Source organism: Felis catus, chromosome B3, assembly GCF_018350175.1.
Source record: "Felis catus isolate Fca126 chromosome B3, F.catus_Fca126_mat1.0, whole genome shotgun sequence".
Classification (NCBI taxonomy): Eukaryota; Metazoa; Chordata; class Mammalia; order Carnivora; family Felidae; genus Felis; species Felis catus.
The window spans coordinates 93,285,921-93,308,151 of NC_058373.1; the positions used below are offsets into that span (position 1 = coordinate 93,285,921).

The 22,231-nt window shown below is 35.8% G+C and overlaps 1 protein-coding gene across 3 annotated transcripts in view; it reads left to right on the top strand.

Moving 5' to 3' along the window:
* TOGARAM1 (TOG array regulator of axonemal microtubules 1) overlaps nucleotides 1-22,231 on the top strand; it is a 76,094-nt gene that overhangs the window by 43,245 nt on the left and 10,618 nt on the right. For all 3 annotated transcript variants that reach the window (XM_045059866.1, XM_045059867.1, XM_045059868.1), the window contains 6 exons: nucleotides 2,408-2,561; nucleotides 8,391-8,496; nucleotides 8,947-9,182; nucleotides 9,634-9,792; nucleotides 12,997-13,123; nucleotides 14,602-14,720. In XM_045059866.1, the coding sequence (XP_044915801.1) occupies nucleotides 2,408-2,561; nucleotides 8,391-8,496; nucleotides 8,947-9,182; nucleotides 9,634-9,792; nucleotides 12,997-13,123; nucleotides 14,602-14,720 (901 nt within the window). The remainder of the gene's footprint in view (nucleotides 1-2,407; nucleotides 2,562-8,390; nucleotides 8,497-8,946; nucleotides 9,183-9,633; nucleotides 9,793-12,996; nucleotides 13,124-14,601; nucleotides 14,721-22,231) is intronic.

The window sequence follows — 22,231 nt, forward strand, 5'->3', positions numbered from 1 at the left end:
TTGGGCAACATACTTAACATCTCTCAAAATCTCTCACAATAAAAGAAATTTGAACTTGGGGCACCTGTGTGGTTTGGTAAGTTAAGCGTCCGACTTCGTCTCATGTCTTGATCTCACGGTTTGTGGGTCTGTTGTCAACACAGAGCCTGCTTCGGATCCTCTGTATCCCTCTCTCTCTGCCCCTCCCTCACTTGAGCGCTCTCTCGCTCTCCCTCTCTCTCTCTCTTTCTCTCTCTCTCTCCCTCCCTCCCTCCCTCTGTCTCCCTTTCTCAAAAATAAACATTAAAAAAAAAAAGATTTGAACTGGATGAATGTCTGATTCTTCCCAGTTTGGATTTCTTTTATAATGCAAGTTTAGAAAACTTTTTAAAATTCTTTGTTCTCAAAACTAATAATTGTTGAAAGTATGACTGATGACATGTTGACTTGTAAAATTAGTGGTTTTAAACACGTCCCTAAGAACCAGTTAAATGTAGGCATTTGTGAAGTTGAAGCCTATTTGCTAGCATTCTCAAATAATTTCACTATTATTAATGTCATAAAATCTAGGGGGAGAAAAATCCACAAAACTTCTTACTTAAGTTCTGAACAATGCTGGCTGCTACTGTTAACAGTAGGAAAAGAAGTACAGATAGTAGTAAATAGTACACATTGATGAGGGGTGCATGGGTGGCTTAGTCAGTTAAGCATCTGACTTCGGCTCAGGTCATGATCTCACAGCTCAGCTCTCTGCTGACAGCTCAGAGCCTGGAGCTTGCTTCAGATTCTGTAGCTCTCTCTCTCTCTCTCTGCCCCTTCACTGCTCATGCTGTCTCTCTCTCTTTCTCCTTCTCTCAAAAATAAATAAAAACATTAAAAAAAATAGTACACATTGATGAATACATTTATGATAGTCATTTTCTAGTGCCTAATATTACCTTTTTAAAAATATCTCTTAACAGTAAAAAATAACTAGTAAATCTTTACCCATTTACAATAGCTGGTACACATTTTATTTGATCTTTTTGATCTTTTCCTTTCTAACACCCTCACTACAGGTATCTTGCATTGTTCAGTGCCCCCTGGGCCATTACCCTGACACTCAAAGACAATGATTTGTTTCCCCAACATCTAGGGCAATGCCTTACATCTGGAAAATGATTGGTAAATGTTTGATTACAGAAGAAATAGTGTTCTTATTACCACACATGGTCTTAGGATTTGTAACAGACCATTAATTCTATACTAGTAGCAAAAAATTAGTATTTTTGGAATTCATCTCGAACTCTATATACAGATGCGATGAAGCTTCATTTTTAGTTGTCAGATATATGGTAAAACAGGTATACATCCACATGTTTTTATAAAATGGGATCATAATGCTTCTTATTGATTTTTTGCTCTTAAAACTATACTTTATTATGTGACTGAAAAACCATTTATATATTTATATTTGATATAATTTAATAATTTTGTAGATAAACAGTGAAGTTTTAAATACCTCTGGTATCTAGGTATTACAATTTTATTGAAGACTAAACTGGGGTGCCTGGGTGACTCATTGGTTAAGCGTCCAACTTCAGCTCAGGAATGATCTCACAGTTCGTGGGTTTGAACCCTGTGTCGGGCTCCGTGCTTTCAGCTCAGAGCCTGGACCTGCTCTGGATTCTGTGTCTCCCTCTCTGTCTCTGCCCCTCCCCTGCTCATGCTCTGTCTCTCTCTCAAAAATAAAAAACATTAAAACATTAAAAAAAATTATTGAAGACTAAACTAATAATACTAGTTTCCATAAGAAATATTCATAGAAGCTATGGTATATATATATATATATATATATATATATATATATATATATATACACACACACACACACACACACACGTACACACACACACACACACACACACGTACACACACACACACACACACACACAATGGAATATTACACATCAAAAAGAATGAACTCTTGCCATTTGCAGGGACGTGGGTGGAGCTAGAATGTATTATGCTAAGCAAAATAGGTCAATCAGAGAAAGACAAATATATGATTTCATTCATACATGGAATTTAAGAAACAAAACAGATGAATATCAGGAAGGGGAAAACAAAGAAAGAAGGAAGCAAACCATAAGAGACTCCTAACTATACAGAAAAAACTGAGGGTTGATTAAGGGAAGTAGGCAGGAGATGGGCTAAATGGGTGATGGATATTAAGGAGGGCACTTGTAATGAGCACTGGGTGTTATATGTAAGTGATAAATCACTGAATTCTACTCCTGAAACCAATATTGCACTGTATGTTAACTAACTAAATTTTAAATTTTAAAAAAAGGAGGAAAAAAGTATTCATAGAATCTAGTCAGAATATCATTTGTTTTAGAGTTCTCTGCTGCTTTATTTAATATGTTTTTGTTTTGCTTTGTTTTAGGTGAAGCATCTCCTGGAGCCGTTCCACAATATAAAGAAAGGATTCCTTCTGTCACTCATAGTCCAGAAATAATGGATACATCGGAACTACGGTCATTTTCCAAACCAGAAATAGCACTGACAGAAGCCCTGAGGCTTTTAGCTGATGAGGATTGGTAAGTTCACCATCCTTAACTTAAAACTGAACTGAGTTCCACAAGTGTCCTATAAATTTTTTTTAAACTTTGAAACACTTCCTATTAAAATAGTCTTAAAAATGATTATTATAGTTCTTAGTCCAAAGTTTTTTCAACTTCTCAATGTAACTGAACTCTGGTCCTAATAGCACTGTATTACCAGTTATATTATAACTTATGTACCATAAGGACAGTTTACCTTTATCATGGATTACGTAAATCTTTTGGTACTGGAATACAAATCTCACCATTTCTCCAAGTGTTTCTCTGTGAAATACATCATATAACAATCCTGGAAATACATCCACGTTACTACCGCAGCTGCAGCAGCCACCCAGCCCCGCCCAGCTGGAGCATCTCCTGGGTGCTCTTGTCCCACCCATTTCCTTCCCTTCTTCTTCAGTATCTCTCTCTATCCCCATCTTCTGTGTCCTCAGTTTTGCTCTTCTACTAGATCATATTCCTCAACATTAAAATGTGCTGTATCTCCTATTTCTTAAAAATCCTCCGTAAACCACATATCTTTTTCACATTTCTTTTCTTCTTGTTGTTTAGCCAAGTCCTCTAAAAGGCTAACTCATTGTCTTTAGTTTTCCACCTCATATTTTCTTCTCAATCTTTAACTGGCTCTCAACCCTCCCCATCATGACCATCACATCACTAAATCTATGAAAATGATCATCTTGCTAAATCTACACTGGTTATTTATTAGTGGTTACGTTTCTTAGCCTTTTAGCAACATTGGACACAATCGACACTCCTTTCTGATTTCACTGTGGAAAATTCAGTCTCTTGGTTCTTTTCTTGCTTTAGTTTGTTCTTATTTCTTCTATTTGACTTCAGAAGTGAGGTATGCTCCAGAATTCACTCCATTGGCATTCTCTATCTACATTTATCCCACAGATCTAGGCTGGCAATCGTTTTCTGTAAAGGGCCAGATGGTAAATATGTTCAGCTTTGCAGGCCAGGTGTCTCTATCACAGCTCCTCAACCTTGCTGTTGTAGTGTAATAGCAGCCTTAGGTAGTATGAAAACAAATGGCTTTAGCTATGTGCCAATAAACTTTACTTATAAAAAAATCTGATGGGGCCAGATTCCGTCTGTGAGTCATAGTTTGCCAACCTGTTTCCTAAATGATTACATTCATTATATAGCTTTGAATTCAGTCCATACTTTGATTCTCATGAATGTATGTCTGGATCCTAGATATCTTCTTGAGCTCTAAACTTATAATCCAACTGCCTACTTGACACTTTCACTTTGATGTCAATAGACATTTTAAAAGTTTTTTTTTAATGTTTATTTATTTTTGAGACAGAGAGAGACAGAGCATGAACGGGGGAGGGTCAGAGAGAGAGGGAGACACAGAATCCGAAGCAGGCTCCAGGCTCTGAGCTGTCAGCACAGAGCCCGACGTGGGGCTCGAACTCATAGACCATGAGATCGTGACCTGAGCTAAAGTCGGACGCTTAACCAACTGAGCCACCCAGGCACCCTGCCAATAGACATTTTAAATTTAACATATCCAATATAGAACTCTTGATTTCCACTTCTTGCCAAGATGGGTTAACAGGCATTAGATTTGCCTACACATCTGAAAGAACTAGAGAAATTGTACAAAATAAATGAAACAGTGGTTTTTAAAATATCGTTCACCAGGTTGTGACAAATAGTGATCCCTGAGAGATGAGAAACGAACAAGGTGAGCTCTACAATTGCCCTGGCTTTCTTTCTACCGAGTTTTCAGGTCATAGCTCAATGAAAGGAAAACTGTAAATACCAGCAGAGATGGAAATGGAGCTATGAGTTTGGGGAGGCCAAGGTAACTAGAGTTTGCAAGGCAGAGTACCAGAGAAGATGGAGCTTCACAAAGAACTCCAGAGACTTGTAAAGGAGTCTTCTCAAATATTTAGCTGAGTACTAGTCAGGACATACATGTAAGAAAATTACCTGAAGCCAGAACTAGGATGAAGTTACAGGGAACAATCCGTGAATACTCCTTGTTCCCACCGGCATGGTGGAAAACCTCATAATTCACAGGGCATTGAGTAGGAAACTCAGAAGAGTTTTGCTTCTTAGTGTGGTAAACTAAACTGTAGGCTAAAAACTAGTTTGCTCCTACCTGACAAAGCATAAAAGCAAAGCCTAACAGGATCAGACTTTTCAAATAACCCAACTCCATTTCAGAACAAAGCTCAAAAATGATTTAGGAATATAAAAATATCTCAGGTAAAATGCATAATGCCTGACACCCAATAAAAAATTATCAGGCATGCAAAACAGCGGGGACATACAACCTACGATGAGAAGAAAAAACCAACAACAGAAACTAATCCAAAAATGATATGGATGATAGAATTAGTACATAGGGACATTATAGCCATAGTTATAAATCTGTTCCGTGTGTTAAAGAAACTAGAGGAAAGACATGAACAGAGAATCAGTGAGCTGAAAGACAACTTGCAAAATCCCTTTTGCCAAATAACATAACATGATTGAGGGAAATAATATCCCTTCATATTCACACAGAAAGGAAGGGTATTATCAGGTGGTATACACCTAGGGGCAGGAATCATGGGTGCCAACCTAGAATTATGTATTTCACATTAGGAATAAAAAGAGTCATTTTATAATGATAATGGTAAAAAGGTTAATTCATCAAGCAATCCTGATTTTACTTATCAAATAACAGAGCTTCAGAATACATTAAGTAAAAACTGGTAGAACTGCAAGAAGAAATAAATCCACACTAATGGTTAGAACTTCAACAAACCTCTCTCATTGACAGAGCTAGAAGAAAGAAAATCCTCTAGTGACAATATGGAAGACTTGACATGATGGACCAACTTGACCTAGTGGCATTTATAGAATATTCCACCTAAAACAGCAGAATTTATATTCAAGTCCACAAGGAACATTTGCCAAGAGAAAATAGTATTTGGGATCATAAAATAAGTAATTAAAATTTTTTTAATGTTTTTATTTATTTTTGAGAGAGAGAGACAGAGACAGAGTGCTAATGCAGGAGGGACAGAAAGGGAGACACAGAATCTGTCTCTAGGCTCTGAGCTGTCAACACAGAACCCAACACAGGACTCAAACTTGTGAACTGTGGAATCATGACCTGAGTTGTAAGTCGGACACTCAACTGACTGAGCCAGCCAGATTTCCCTAAAATAAGTAATTTAAAAGGATTCAGATTATACAAATTTTGTTCTCTGACTACAGTGGAGTAGAGTTAAATTAGAAATTAGGAACAAATAACTAGAAAATCTCTAAGTGTTTTGAAACTAGCACACTTAGAAGCTTCCCATGGATCTAAGAAGCAATCAAAAGAGAAATTAGAAAGTATTTTGAATTTAACGAAATTAAGAATGAAACATCAAAAATTACGGGATACAGCTAAATTAGACGGAAATTTATAGCACCCTAACGCCTATGTTACATAAGAAGAAAAGTTTTATGTCAATGACTTTGGCCTTCACCTTAAACTAGAAACAGAAGAGCAAAAGAAGCCCAAAATAAGTAAAGAAAAGAAATAATAAAAATAGCAGTAGAAGTAAAAAAAAAAAAGAAAAGAAAACAGGCGAACATTAGAGGAAATCAATGAAAACAAAAGCAGTTTCTTGGAGAAGATCAATTGATAAACTTGTAATCAGACTGATCGAGCAAAAAAAGAGATAAAAAACAAATTACCAAATCAGGAATGAAGGAAGGAACATCACTACTGATCATGTAGCTCTTAAATAAATAATAAAGGAATATGATAAACAGCTTTATGCCCATTAATTTGATGACTTAGTGAAATGGACAAATTCCTTGAAAGACACAAACTACTAAAACTAACTAAAAAAAAAAAAAAAAAAAAAAAAACCCAACCTGTATAATCCAATCTATTAAGGACATTGAAATTGGGCTTAAACTTTTTCCACAAAGAAAACTCCAGGTTCAGATGGTTTTAATAGTGAATTACATCAAACATTTAAGGAAGAAATCAATTCTACACAAACTTCTTAGAAAACTGAAGAGGCTGGAGTACTTCCCATCTTATTCTTTGAGGCCAGATACCAAAACCATATAAAATTAAAACTACAGACTGACATAAAAAAATATCTCATGAACATAGATTTAAAAATCTTTAAAACAGAAGTTTTTATTTACCTACCTCCTAATCCCAAATCTGCTTCAGTATTCACCATCTTAGTTAATAGCCCTGCCATGGACATTTAGTTGTTCATACCAAGTCAGTGTTGACTTTTTCTCGTTTCTTCACATTCCATCAGTTCTTTTACTTTCAGAACACATTTCAGCTACATTTATCTCTCATCTGGCTATAGTGGTATCATCACTGGTTTGCATGCCTCCATTATTGCTGAACTCACACAACAGCCAGAGTGATGCTGTTAAAACATAAATCAGACCCTGGGATTCCCTCACATAAAACCCTCCAATGGCCCTCTAGAACACTAGAAAAAAAATTTTTAACTGGTTTTTATAGCTTACAAAGTCCTTCATTATCTGTGTATGGCCTCTTTGTAGCCTCATCCCCTACAGTGCTCTGCCTTACTTATCCACTCTAGCCATCTGGCTATTTCCTTAACACCCAGCTCATTTATACCTCAAGATCTTTGTACTTAATCTTTGAACACTCTTCCAAGTGGCTTCTCTCTCACTTCATGTGAGTATCAAATGTCACCTCCTCAGGAAAGCCTTCTGGCATGACTTTTACTAAAATAGTGTACTTTTCCCCATCCTCTTATATTGCTTTATTTTTAATATTGCTACCCAACCTTATGTTTCGTTTTAACATTCTTCTTAGGAATTTGATTATGATGTTCCATGTTGTGGGTTTTTTTTTTTTTTTTTTGTGCTATCCTGTTTGGGGTATGTTCTTACATTCGAGGGTTGATAGTTTTGATCAAATTTGGAAAAATTTTAGCCACTTTTTCTTAATTACTTTTTCTGTCTCCCTCTCTCTTGACTGTACTTTCTGTTATTTATGTGTATAGAAGAGTTGTTTCTGCATTTAAATTGTAATTGTAAACTGTTTTATCCTTTTGAAAAAATGATCATTTTGAACCGGAAAGCTATTAACAAATAGATCCATTTATTCTTCCCACCTTGGATTCTTAGGTGTTTTTCCTTTCTCTGAAGTTTCCATAACTCATTCAGGGAATTTAAATGCTTTAAAAAATGACCACCATCAATATTACCCAAGGAAATATTATAATATTTCTAAGGAAATTCATTTTGGCTCAGATTTTCAAACCTGCAAGATGAAAATCATCAAATTTGTATTGTTAACATCTAAATCCCACTTGAATCCCACCCTCTTGTTAGTACTGCCTACCCTTCATCTACCTCATTAAGCCAGATAATGAAAGAAAAGCACAAATTATAGAACCATCTGTTGGTGGTTTTCTGCTTTTGGATTATATATTTGCCAGTGAGGTAATTGCTTCTCTCCTTCCGTTTTTGTTTTATTGCTTCCCTCACCTTCTGTTCTCCAGAAAGAATATGGCATTCCTATCACTAGGGGGGAAATATTCCTTTTTATTTACAAAGCATGAACTTTGTTTGACTGTCAATGTTGATTTTGGGTCTTAAAAGATATTTTGAATCATTGAAGACAGCTATTGGAACAAACAAAACTATGTATTTTTTATTTGAAATTCCTAAATGGTATGGGAGAATAAGCAAGGTCTCCTCTTTGGCAGTATTTCATGCACAAAAGACAAGATATCTGAGATCCTGTTGTTTGAGCCCCATGTAATAAGTGATTCTGTCATTTGTTTCTTTTTCCCATAGGGAGAAGAAAATTGAAGGACTGAATTTTATTAGATGCTTAGCTGCTTTTCATTCTGAAGTATTGAACACAAAGTTGCATGAAACAAGTTTTGCAGTAGTTCAAGAGGTAAACTTAGTTTTCAGCCCAGTTAAGGGTTGTTTGGACGACAAAGAATAAATATGCCACATTTATTTGACTTTTAAAAATATTTCTGTACTAAGTGATATAAACAATAAACAGCTTGTATGTAGTTAAAAGTAGCTTATGTTTGGGTGGCTCAGCATTACAGCATGTGACTCTTGATCTTGGGTTTGTGAGTTTCAGCCCGTAAAATCTAAACGGTAGATTTTACTTTAAAAAAAAAAAAAAGTAGCTTATACCTTACTTCACAACTTTTTTTTTAATTTTTTTTTTACTTCACAACTTAAAAAAAAAATTGTTACATGTTAATTTTTAGGGCGTAAGATAATATGTATTAAAACAGGTTACTGTAATAGTAAATGTGGTTTCAAAGTTATTATTACTGATTTTCTTTCAGAATATCAGCAAAATATACATTTTGGAAATTTTTTTTAGGTGAAAAATTTACGCTCTGGAGTTTCTCGTGCTGCTGTGGTCTGTTTAAGTGATCTTTTCACTTACCTGAAAAAGAGCATGGATCAAGAACTAGATGCTACAGTAAAAGTTTTGTTGCACAAGGCTGGAGAATCAAATACATTTATAAGAGAAGATGTTGACAAAGCCCTGAGAGCTATGGTCAGCAATGTAACTCCTGCACGTGCAGTTGTTGCTCTTATCAGTGGAGGACAAAGGTAATGTTCAAAATAATCAATGTGTCCTTAAACTAAAAAGTCAATTGTTTGTAGTCTGGGATATAGGGAAAAAAAGCAAACATCAGTATTATTTCAGTCAAAAAATAAGTAATTCCCATATGATAAACATCAGATTAGGTGGAGAGCATATAAAGAATAATAATATTGGTATTATAGTAATTTTACTTACATTCATAGATATGGAACTAAATAAATGTCAGTGACTATGAGTTTGTTTTGTTTTTAAATTCTTTTTTTTATTTGTTTTTTTTTTTTGTTGTTGTTGTTGTTGTTTTTAACTTCTTAGGTGGAGGGTAACTAATGTAATTTGTCATTTTAGCCTCCAAGGATGGTTGTTCAGGGTTAGAAGAGGTTTAATCATTTAACTTTAAAGGTACATCTTTGGTAAATAGTTTATACATCCGATTTGTTTGGCCATGTTTTCCTGTAGCCATTTACACATTGCGGTAAGAAGATGTACAGCCCAGCACTTATCAGATGTAGTGGAATTTATGGAACCAGAGCGTATTTTATCTGGAACAAAGGATATGGCCGACCGCATATTACCAGCTGCTGCCAAGTTTGCTCAGGACAGTTCTCAAGAAACCAGGTGAATAGCTGCTAATAATATTTGCTGAATCTGTTAGGAAAATGGCTTGAAAGTAGGCAGCAAAGGTTAAAAAAGAATAAACATTTTTCCTAAATTGACAAGTGGGGTCCACAGGGATTGGTGCTGGGGGATGGACTTATTTAACCAATTTGCAAATGATCTTGAGGGAGTGCACAGTGAATTCTCCAAATTTGCAAATGACATTACCTACTTCTGGGTAGTGAGATGCCATGTCACAGGGATGAACTGCATGAAAACGGCACAAGACTGAGTGGGCAGAAAAGTGGCAGAAGAACTTTATTTTGGGCAAGTGTAAGGTAATGCCTTTAGGGGAAGTGATATATTTTCCAAGCTGTTAGGTGAAATCATGGAAGTAGGTACAGATGAAAAATACAGGAAGCAAAATGGGTAACATATTATCTCCTGAAACATGATATAGCTGCACTTAGAAAATCCCATAAATTTCTGAACACTGTATTTGAAGAACAATTTTACAAAGGTTAAGAACAGTCAAGAGAGAAATGACGAAATAATTAAGATGTGGATGGTACATTATCCGTGTTGGTAACTTTTTTTTTTTAAGTAAACTCTTTGCCCAAAGTGGGTCTTAAGGCCATGACCCCAGCATCAAGAGTCATATGGTCTACTGACTGAGCCAGCCAGGTGCCCCTAGATGTATTGGTGGCAGAAATTTTAGTTGTAGTCAGGAGCCTAGGTTCAATTCCTAGCCCCAGTTACTGTTTGCCCTAAAGCAAATTACTTACTGTCTGTTAGGCTAGGTTTTCTTGTATGTAAAATTAGGAAGGTGGGACTAGGTGATTGATAATGTCCCATACAAAAATCTAAAAATTTATGGCAGTTACATATAAAGATAGATTAAAAGTGGGGAGGGGGGATCCTGAGTTCATAGAGACTAAAGTAAAGAAGGATATTAAAGTATTAACCTTTTTAAGACAAAGGTATCCTTGACTTTAGGTAACTGGAGTTAATCTTATGGAAATCATTATACCAGAAGCTAATATAGAAAGTCAACGTATTCATTTTCTATTGCTGTGTAACAAAGTGCCGCAAACATAGTGGTTTAAGGCAACACAGACTTTTTAAGCTTACTGTTCTTTAGGTTAGAGGTCTTGCATGGCTCAACTGCTTTCTCTGCTTAGGGTCTCCCAAGACTGAAATCAAAGTAACGATAAGGCTGAGATCTTATGTAGAGGCTCTGTAGAAGAATCTGCTTCCAAACTCCTTTTGGTGGTTAGCCAAATTTAGTTCCTTATAGTTTTAGGACTGAGGTCTCTATTTCTTTGCTGTTGTCAACCAGGGTCCTCTTTCAGCTCCTTAAGGCCACCCAAATTCCTTTTTATGCAGCCCCCTCCATCTTCAAGCCAAACAGTATGTTGAGTCCCCCTGTTGCTTAGAAGCTGTCTTACTTCCTCTTCTCTTACCAGCCATAGAAAGCTCTCTGCTTTTAAGGGCCTGTCTGATTAGATTAGGCCCACCCAGAAAATCTCCATATCCTAGAGTTAACTATACCATATAATATAACATAATCCTGGAAGTTATATCTCATATTTACAAATTGTAGGGATTAGGGCAGGACGTCTTTGAGGAGCCATTTTAGAAGTTGTGTATACCAAAGTAAAGTTCAAAGCAATTTAGGAGGGTTCAGATCATAATAGATAGTTAGGAACAAGAAAAAGATTCATAATGGTTGTTTTGTGTACATCTTTAAAAAAATTTTTTTTTTAAGGTTTATTTTTGAGAGAGAGAGAAAGATGGAGCACAAGCAGGGGAGGGCAGAGAGAGGGGGAGACACAGAATCCAAAAGTAGGCTCCACGGTCTGAGCTGTCAGCACAGAGCCTGACGTGGGGCTCATACTGACCAGCTGTGAGATCATGACTTGGGTCGAAGTCGGACGCTTAACCGACTGAGCCACCCCAGCGCCCCTGTTTTGTGTACATCTTAACCTTTCCTTAAATGACATGGTAATTGATTTAATCCATTTCATCATTTCTTGATTTCTTATTTGAAGTTTTAAAGTTATAAAATAGTTACACCTTTACAGTTTTAATATTTCTCACATTTAGTGTCCCCATTGCTTGTTTACTTGATTGTTTTAGCCATTCTCCTATCATTAAGGGCTTGTGATGGACCTACAGTTTTTAATATTCTTGGCTAAAAGTTATAATCATCCTTGAAACTATAACTGATTAGGAACTACTTATCAGGGTGTAGACTTTATTCTGGTTCTGAGGAGAGAATGGTAGTTTTTATTTTCTGATACTACCTCTCTATAATTTCATTATAGTTGGAGTCTAGTTGATACAGATATTTCTGAAATCATTCTGTACCCTCTCCCTATCCCCCAAGCCTTGCCTTCTCTGCTTCTTCTAGTTCCTTATATTCCAATTTGTAGGGAAAAAAATAACTGTAATTAGCTTTAGGGCCATGCCTCCTTGAAGGATAGTAATATGGTATAATTAAAAGGTACTGTAAGACCCCTCTATTCAAAAATATCTCCAGTATATACTTCTATATCTGCAGTTCTTCCATTAGAATGATATCTGGGCTTAAGGCTTTATCCTGAGAGAATTTTTTTTTTAATGAATAATTTTAAAATTTATATATCGTAAAAAATTTAGTTTGGAGAGCATTACACATTCATTAATATATCATTAATGATTTATCAACTAACTTTGGGTGTGTTTTAGGTAGCAGAGAATAGGTTTTGAAGAATTGGAACCCAGGTAAGTTTTGGCATGAAAAAAAAAAAAAAGGTTCTGTATTTCCTACAGAATCTAGGGAAGGTTGACTTAGGTCAGAACATCTGACCAGCAGGGGAGCAGCAAAAGCTCACTGGGCAAGGAGCCCAGGATAAAGACAAACTTCTAACTCACAGTTCTGCCAAATGCTGGCCTTGATATGGACCCTAGGGTGTCTGAAAAATAGAATTCAAGCCTTTGGCTCTCCATCTGACATATAACTGAAAGAATTGAAGCTATAGTGTTTTTTAAAACTGAGGGGCAGGAAAATGCTTTATTCCAGCTCAATTAATATAACTACATTTCAGTGGCTTATTTAAAATAGGGATGACAGTTTTGATGTTGATAGATTTTTTTTCTGTTGAAAAAAATTGCATCTAAGGACAGAAACTGAGTTTGTTTAAGGTATATAACAGTATTTACATATTTCTCAAATATCCATAGGTACTATGGTCGAAAGATGCTTTTCCTTTTGATGTGTCATCCAAACTTTGATAAAATGCTTGAAAAATATGTCCCATCTAAAGACTTGCCATATATTAAGGAATCTGTTAAAAGCTTACGGCAAAAGGTATGTGGAAAAAGTTTATTTTATAAACAGCTTTAAAAGCAAAGTACCAGAAAAAAATAATAATAAAAAATAAATAAAAGCAAAGTACCAGGAAGCTAAAGGATACAAGTAATTACTTCAATTATTTCTCTGTTAACCATTCAGACTGTATCTACAGTAGCATTTCAACAACTGCAGTTGAAAAACTTGGAGTAGACATTCATAGTGTTGGTAAATGTTTATTGAACAGAAGCTCGATACTTGATAGAACATAGTGTGGTTTACTGGAGTGACAAGACTTGGGTTTGAATCACAACTCTGAGAATTAGTGAACTATAATGTTAGGTACATCACTTTATTTCTTTCACCTGAAGTTTTATTTTTATAAGGTAAGAATAGTGATGTTCTTCATGCTTGATTCCTACTTTATTTACCTTGCATATTCCACTATTAGAATTCCTATCACACTGCAGAACATTAATTGGGAGCTGCTTGAGGGGAAGCCCCATGTCTTATTTATCCTGGTAGATAATGGGGATTCGGACATGTCTGAAATGAGTGACTGAGGGAATATCACGTAAATTAAAATATGAAAAGTGTCTTATAAAAAAGTAATCCACTTACATATTATTTTTTACAAAAATATGTTAAATAATCTAGAATTATTCTGTGGTAATTTATGTTATTCTTTACTGATAATCTTCGGCAAAGGATTCATTTATGTAAGGATAGTATTTCAAAGATGTATGATAATATACATTTTAGAGCATTTTCTTCTGCTCATTTAGCTTAATTCATACAGAAATAACTAAAGTAACCATGCAAAAAATTATCTTACCAGCGTGAGGCAGATTATATTTGTGAGTCATTTCAAGTACAAGTATTTTTAAATAGTTCTTATGTAAGTGTTTATTCTCACACTGGAATTCATTATTCTCACACATAGGAATTCATTATTTATGTAATGTGGTCATATTTTCTCTACAGATTTTAAGGTTTAAGAAGAATACTTATAAAACATAGCATATTAATTTTAAACATGTTAAACAGTTTTACCCTGCCAGTGTCATTTCCTATTAATTTGGTTAATTTACTACTAATTAGAAGGTATTTTATGTATTGATTGATACCTTTTGAAGCAGAAGCGTAGCAGATTATTAAAATGCTTTCAATTACAAAGATCAATAATGGGTTCTCTGAAAATTGCATTGTATAAATTATTTCACTTTACTAGTTTTGAAATTTTTAGGGGCGTCTGGGTGGCTCAGTTGGTTAAGTGTCCAACTTCAGCTCAGGTCTTGATCTCCCGGTTCGTGGGTTCAAGCCCCGTGTCAGGCTCTGTGCTGACAACTCAGAACCTGGAGCTTGCTTCGTATTCTATACCTCGCTGTCCCTCTGCCCCTCCCTACTCACACTGTTTCTCTCTCTCAAAAATAAACATTTTTTAAAATTTTTTAAAAAGACTTTTATTACACTGCCTTTCTTTATATTACTTAAAGGGTTTGGGAGAGATACCACTAGATACTCCTTCAGCAAAAGGAAGACGATCTCATACTGGTACTGTTGGAAATACACGGTCATCCTTTGTTTCTAGAGATGCTTTGAATTCAGCTGAAAGGTAGGCTCATTTGATAGTTCACATCATTGGAGAAATTACTCCCTAGTGATAGTAGTCTCATTTGGATATTTTTATGAACTATTCCAGGGATATTTGTCAAAACTGAATGGAGTTTTAAAAGTTGAAAGTAAGAACTTTGAAAGTGTGAGGTAATTAGATTTAATAAGGGAATTGCATATTCACAGCAACTTTCTTTTATATGCACTAAACAGTATTAAAGCATTAATGTGGTTTAATAAAGTGCTGTTGAACTTGTCAATATTAGGCCTGTGTTGGACAACTCTAATTGATTTTGTATTAAATAATAGCCTTTACTTTTTCCCCTTGATTATGAAAATAATACATAATTATGATTAAAGAAAAAAAAAACTTTAGAAAATACAGACATTGGGACGCCTGGGTGGCGCAGTCGGTTAAGCGTCCGACTTCAGCCAGGTCACAATCTCGCGGTCCGTGAGTTCGAGCCCCGCGTCGGGCTCTGGGCTGATGGCTCAGAGCCTGGAGCCTGTTTCCGATTCTGTGTCTCCCTCTCTCTCTGCCCTCCCCCGTTCATGCTCTGTCTCTCTCTGTCCCAAAAATAAATAAACGTTGAAAAAAAAATTAAAAAAAAAAAAAAAAAAAGAAAATACAGACATTATAAGAACAATTTAACCAATCACCACCAGGCAGAAGAATCCTCTTAAAATTTTTATGAATATAATTACATATGCTATTGTGGAACCTGTTTACATTATGTAACATGTAATAGATTGATTATATAACTTAAATTTTTTTTTCTTTTGAAAGTATGATCTCTGGCATATTTTAAAATATATTTTAAACATTATTTTTAAAACTACATGGTAGATATATAAGTATCTTTCATATTTTCTAGATTTGTATATTTTTGAAATATTTCATAAACTAAAATATACATTTTGTTAAAAAATTAAAATCCATGTGAAAATACATGCTTTTGGGACCTTGCTATTCTAAGTACAGTCCATAAAACAGCCCCACTGGCATCCCCTAAGAACTTACTAGAAATTTGAATCTTAAAAAAAAGAAAAAAAAGGGGCGCCTGGGTGGCGCAGTCGGTTAAGCGTCCGACTTCAGCCAGGTCACGATCTCGCGGTCCGTGAGTTCGAGCCCCGTGTCAGGCTCTGGGCTGATGGCTCAGAGCCTGGAGCCTGTTTCCGATTCTGTGTCTCCCTCTCTCTCTGCCCCTCCCCCGTTCATGCTCTGTCTCTCTCTGTCCCAAAAATAAATAAACGTTGAAAAAAAAAAAAAAAAAAAAAAAAAAAAAAAAAAAAAAAGAAAAAAAAGAAATCCAAATTTTGTAATCTTCCCAAGCCTATGGAATCAGAATCTGCTGTTTTTTTCACATTAAGGTATAATCACAGGGGTACCTGGGTGGCTCAGTCGGTTAAGCATCTGACTTGACTTCAGTTCAGGTCATGATCTCCAGGTTCATGAGTTTGAACCCTGTGTCGGGCTCTGCGCTCACAGTCCAGAGCCTGCTTGGGATTCTTTGTCTTCTCGCTCTCTGCCCTTACCCAACTTGTGTGTATGCAAGTGCTCTCTCTCTTTCGCTCTCTCTCTCTCAAAAATAAATAAAACTTTGGGGCGCCTGGGTGTCTCAGTCGGTTGGGCGTCCGACTTCAGCTCAGGTCACGATCTCGCGGTCCGTGAGTTCGGCCCGCGTCGGGCTCTGGGCTGATGGCTCGGAGCCTGGAGCCTGCTTCCGATTCTGTGTCTCCCTCTCTCTCTGCCCCTCCCCCGTTCATGCTCTGTCTCTCTCTGTCTCAAAAATAAATAAACGTTAAAAAAAAAATTAAAAAAAAATAAAATAAATAAAACTTTAAAAAAGTGTCATTGAATATTTAAAAAAAAAAAGATACAATCACATAAAATCCTGGGTCAGACATTTTGGTCAAAAACTTTTTTTGCAACCAACAAAAAGTAGCTTTTTAAATATTAATTGAGAATATACTGTGTACCAAGCCCTTTCTGGTCAGTTACTTATTTTGTAGATGTCTCTTAATTGGGTATTATCTGATCATTTTTCACAGTTAGATTTGAGGTTATGCATTTTTTGACAAAAAATACCTCAAAAGTCAAGTTGTACCCTTCTCAGTGCATCATTTCATGAGGTGCATGATGTTGCTGTGCCTTCTTACTGACCGTGTTAACCTTGATCCTCTGATAAGGTGGTTTCTCTTGGGTTTCGTCACTGCAAAATTACTATTTTCCCCCTTATAAATAATAGATATTTTGGAATACTTTGAGACTATATAAATCTCCTGTTTCTCATCATACTGTAGTTTACAAATCTTAGCAACCATTGATGGATCTTGCCTGCAGCAATTATTGTGGGATTTATTAATTTATTTATTTATGTCTAATGGTGATCTTTTATTTACCTTATTCTTCTACATTTATTAGTTGAATTTTTGCATGAAGAAAACTGCTACTTTTCCTCCATGTATTCACTTACTCAAATATTTATATTATTGTAGATGGATGGATTTTTATTTTATTTTATGGGTTATAATCTATCTATATCTATAAAAACTATTCATTACTCACTTTTTCAAATTGTTGCAACTTTAAGATCTCCCTCAGGTTGGCTGCTGTGCTTTGTCAACATGGCACATTTTACATTTCTTTATTTTTTGCCATCACAAGATTGCCCAGGATCAACTTGTATTATTTCCTCTTCTCTAATCTGTATATTTCTAATTTCTTTTCCTTTCCTGTCTGAATTGCAATGAATAGAATATTGAATATGATGTTGCATACAAATATTAAGAACAAACATCTTACCTTATTCCTAATCTTAGGCACAAAACATTTGGTATTTTCCCTCTAAGTATGATATTAGCTATAGATTCATAAAAGTCCTTTATCAGGTTAAAGTTCCTTCCTCTTTCTAGTTTGAGTTTTTATCGTGAATGGTTATTGAATTTTGTCAAGTGATTTCTCAATGTCTATTAGGATAATCATGTATTTTTCCTTTATTCCATTAATATGAATGGTTTACAGTCATTGATTTCCAAATGTTGAAAAAAGATAACTTGTATTGCTTGGATTAGTAGCACTTGATCATGAAGTGTTATATTTTTAATATATCACTGGTGTTGGTTTGCTAAAATTAGGTGGGTATTTTTTGTCTATAGTCCTGGGATCTGTGGTTTTCTTGTCTTAGGATGTCTTTGGTTTTGTTATGGGAGTAATGCTGGATAATACCTTGTGGTTTCTTCTTTAATACATGGGCTCTTGGGGCGCCTGGGTGGCGCAGTCGGTTAAGCGTCTGACTTCAGCCAGGTCACGATCTCGCAGTCCGTGAGTTCGAGCCCCGCGTCGGGCTCTGGGCTGATGGCTCAGAGCCTGGAGCCTGTTTCCGATTCTGTGTCTCCCTCTCTCTCTGCCCCTCCCCCGTTCATGCTCTGTCTCTCTCTGTCCCAAAAATAAATAAACGTTGAAAAAAAAAATACATGGGCTCTTTAGAAATGTGTTTCTTACCAGCTGTATAAGATGGTTCCAGTTTTAACACCTCCTCATCAATATGTGTTATTCTCCAAGTGGGTATAAACTGGTATCTCATATGACAAAGACTTTAGCTATACTTTACACAGGCTTTTTATCCATGAATCCTCTAAGTCTGCTTGTTGGCTATAAATTCCAGCTGTCTTTACTGCATTCAGAATTGAACACCTTCTGACTATCTCCTCTATTGCAGTAGTCATGACCCCTATTCCAAAGCCTTAAATAAAGTCTTCTTTATAGCTTTACAATGTCAGAATAATTATTCTTTACCACGTTATAGTTTTGACTTGTGTTTCTTAGTATGTCTTTTTAAAGTATGTTTTTTGTAAAAATATATGTTATATTTAATATATATTTATATATCTGATTAAATCTTGCTTTTTTATCTAATAATCTCTCTCCTTTAATTAGAGTATTTGACCATTTCTATTTGGTATAATTATTCATATGGTTGGGTTTAAGCCTATCATGTTGATATATTTTTTTACATTATTTTTCAATCTATCCTGGTTTTGTTTCTTTTTTCCACTTTTCCTGCCCTTTTTTTCATCCAAATTTTTACTTAAATTCTAGTTATCATACAGTGTAATATTAGTTTCATGTGTAGAATTTAGTGATTCATCACTCACATACAACACCCCAGTACTCATCACAAGTGCTGTCCTTAATACCCATCACCCATTTAACCCATTCCCCCACCCAAATCCCCTCCAGTAACCATCAGATTGTTCTCTATAGTTAAGAGACTGTTTCCTGGTTGGCCTCTTTTTTTTCCCTTCCTCTGTGTTCTTTTGTTTATCAAATTCCACATATGAGTGAAATCATATGGTATTTGTCTTTCAATGACAGACTCATTTTGCTTAGCATAATACACTGGCTCCATCCACATCATTGCAAACGGCAAGATTTTATTCTCCTGATGGCTGAGTAACATTTCATTGTGTGTGTGTGTGTGTGTGTATGTATGTATGTTTAATATATATATATATATATATATATTATATACACATGTATATTATATACATATAACTATATACATGTATATATTATACACACACATGCATACACAAACACATACATACATCCACACTACCTCTTCTTTATCCATTCATCAGTAGATAGACATTTGGGCTCTTACCATAATTTGGCTATCATTGATAGTGCTGCTATAAATATTGGTGTGCATGTGTCCCTTTGAGTCAGTATTTTTGTATCCTTTGGGTAAATACCAGTAGTACAATTGCTGGGTTGTAGGATAGTTCTATTTTTAATTTTTTGAGGAACTTCCATACTGTTTTCCAGAGTGGCTGCACCAGTTTGCATTCCCACCAGCAGTGTAAGAGGGTTCCCCTTTTTCTGCAGCCTTGCCAACACCTGTTCTTTCCTGTGTTGTTCATTTTAGTCACTGACAGGTGTGAAGTGATATCTCATTGTAGTGTTGATTTGTATTTCTCTGATGACCAGTGATGTTGAGCATCTTTTCATGTGTCTGTTTGTGTGTCATATGATGTATCAGATATGTCATTTGCAAATATCTTCTCCTATTCCATAGGTTGCCTTTTAATTTTGTTGATTGTTTCCTTTACTATGCAGAAGGTTTTTATTTTTGATGAATTCCCAGTAGTTTATTTTTGTTTTTGTTTCCCTTGCCTCAGGAGATCTATCTAGTAAGAAGTTGCTGCAGCCAATGTCAAAGAGGTTATTGCCTGTATTCTCACCCAGGATTTTAATGATTTCCTGTCTCACATTTAGGTCTTTCATCCATTTTGAATTATTTTTGTATATGGTGTAAGAAAGTGGTCCAATTTCATTCTTGTGCATGTTGCTGTACAGTTTTCTCAACACCATTTGTTGAAGAGACTGGTTTTTTTTTCCATTGGATATTCTTTCCTGCTTTGTTGAAGATTAATCAACTATATAGTTGTGAGTTTATTTCTGGATTTTCTATGTGTTCCATTGATTTATGTGTCAGTCCCATACTGTCTTAATCATTGCAGCTTTGTAATATAACTTGAAGTCCAGAATTATGATGCCCCCAGCTTTGCTTTTCTTTTTCAAGGTTGCTTTGGCTATTCAGAGTCTTTTGTGGTTCCACACAAATGTTAAGATTGTTTCTTCTCGCTTTGTGAAAGATGCTGTTGGTATTTTGATTGAGATTGCATTAAATGTGTAGATTGCTTTGGTTAGTATAAACATTTTAACAATATTTGTTCTTTCAATCCATTAGTGTGGAATGCTTTTCTTTATGCTGTCTTCAATTTTTTTTTTTTTTTTGAGAGAGAAAATGAGAGAGAGAGTGCAAACCAGGGAGAGGGGCTGAGGAAGGGAGGGGGAGAGGGAGAGGGAGAGGGAGAGGGAGAGGGAGAGGGAGAGGGAGAGGGAGAGGGAGAGAGAGAGAGAGAGAGAGAGAGAGAGAGAGAGAGAGAGATTCTTAAGCAGGCTCCATCCATGCTTAGCACGGAGCCCGATTTGGGGCTCAATCCCACCTTGAGATCATGACGTGACCTGAAATCAAGAGTCAGGCACTCAACTGACTGAGCCACCTAGGCATCCTTTCTATTTCTTTCATCAGTGTTTTTATAGTTTTCAGAGTATGGATCTTTTACCTCTTTGGTTAAGTTTATTCCTAGGTATCTTATCGTTTTTGGTGCAGTTGTAAATGGGATGGATTCTTTGATTTCTCTTTCTGCTGCTTCCTTATTGGTGTAAAAGAATGCAACAGGTTTGTTTTTTTTTTTATTTTTTTTTCAGTGTTTATTTATTTTTGGGACAGAGAGAGACAGAGCATGAACGGGGGAGGGGCAGAGAGAGAGGGAGACACAGAATCGGAAACAGGCTCCAGGCTCTGAGCCATCAGCCCAGAGCCTGACGCGGGGCTCGAACTCACGGACCGCGAGATCGTGACCTGGCTGAAGTCGGACGCTTAACCGACTGCGTCACCCAGGCGCTCCTGCAACAGATTTTTATACATTGTTTTTGTACCTTATGACTTTACTGAATTCATGTTTCAGTTCTAGTAATATTTTGGTGGAGTCTTTTGGGTTTTCTACATAGAGTATCATGTCATTTGCAAATAGTGAAAGTTCAACTTCTTGCAAATTCAGATGCCTTTTATTTCTTTGTGTTGTCCGATTGCTATGGCTAGGGCTTCCAGGACTATGTTAAATAACAGTGGTGAGAGTGGACATCCTTGTCTTGTTTCTGACTGTAGAGGAAAAGCTCTCAGTTTTTCCCCATTGAGGATGATTTTAGCTGTGTTTTTTTTTTGTGTGTGTATGGCCTTTATTATGTTGAGGTATATTCCCTCTATCCCTACTTTCTTGAGGATTTTTATCATGAATAGATAATGTACTTTGTCAAATGGTTTTCTGCATCTGTTGAAAAGATCATATAGTTCTTATCCTTTCTTTTAAAAATGTGGTGTATCATTTTGATTGATTTGCGAATATTGAACCACCCTTGGAGCCCAGGAATAAATCCCAGTTAATCATCGTGAATGATTCTTTTAATGTACTGTTTGATGGGTTTGTTGGTATTTTGTTGAGAATTTTTGCATCCATGTTCATCAGGGATATTGGCCTGTAGTTCTCATTTTTAGTGAAGTTGTTTCTCTGGTTTTGGAATCAGGGTAATGCTGGCCTGATAGAATGAATCTGGAAGTTTTCCTTCCTTTTCTATTTTTTGGAATAGTTTGAGAAGAATAGGTATTAACTCTTCTTTAAATGTTTGGTAGAATTCACCTGTGATGCCATTTGTCCCTGGGCTTTTGTATCGTTGGAGATTTTTTATTATTGATTCAGTTTCTTTGCTGGATATCGATCTGTTCAAATTTTCTGTTTCTTCCTGTTTCAGTTTTGGTAATTTATATGTTTCTAGGAATTTATCCATTTCTTCCAAGTTGTCCATATAATTTTTGGCATATAATTTTTCATAACATTCTCATAATTATTTCTATTTCTGTGTAGTTAGTTTTTATCTTTCCC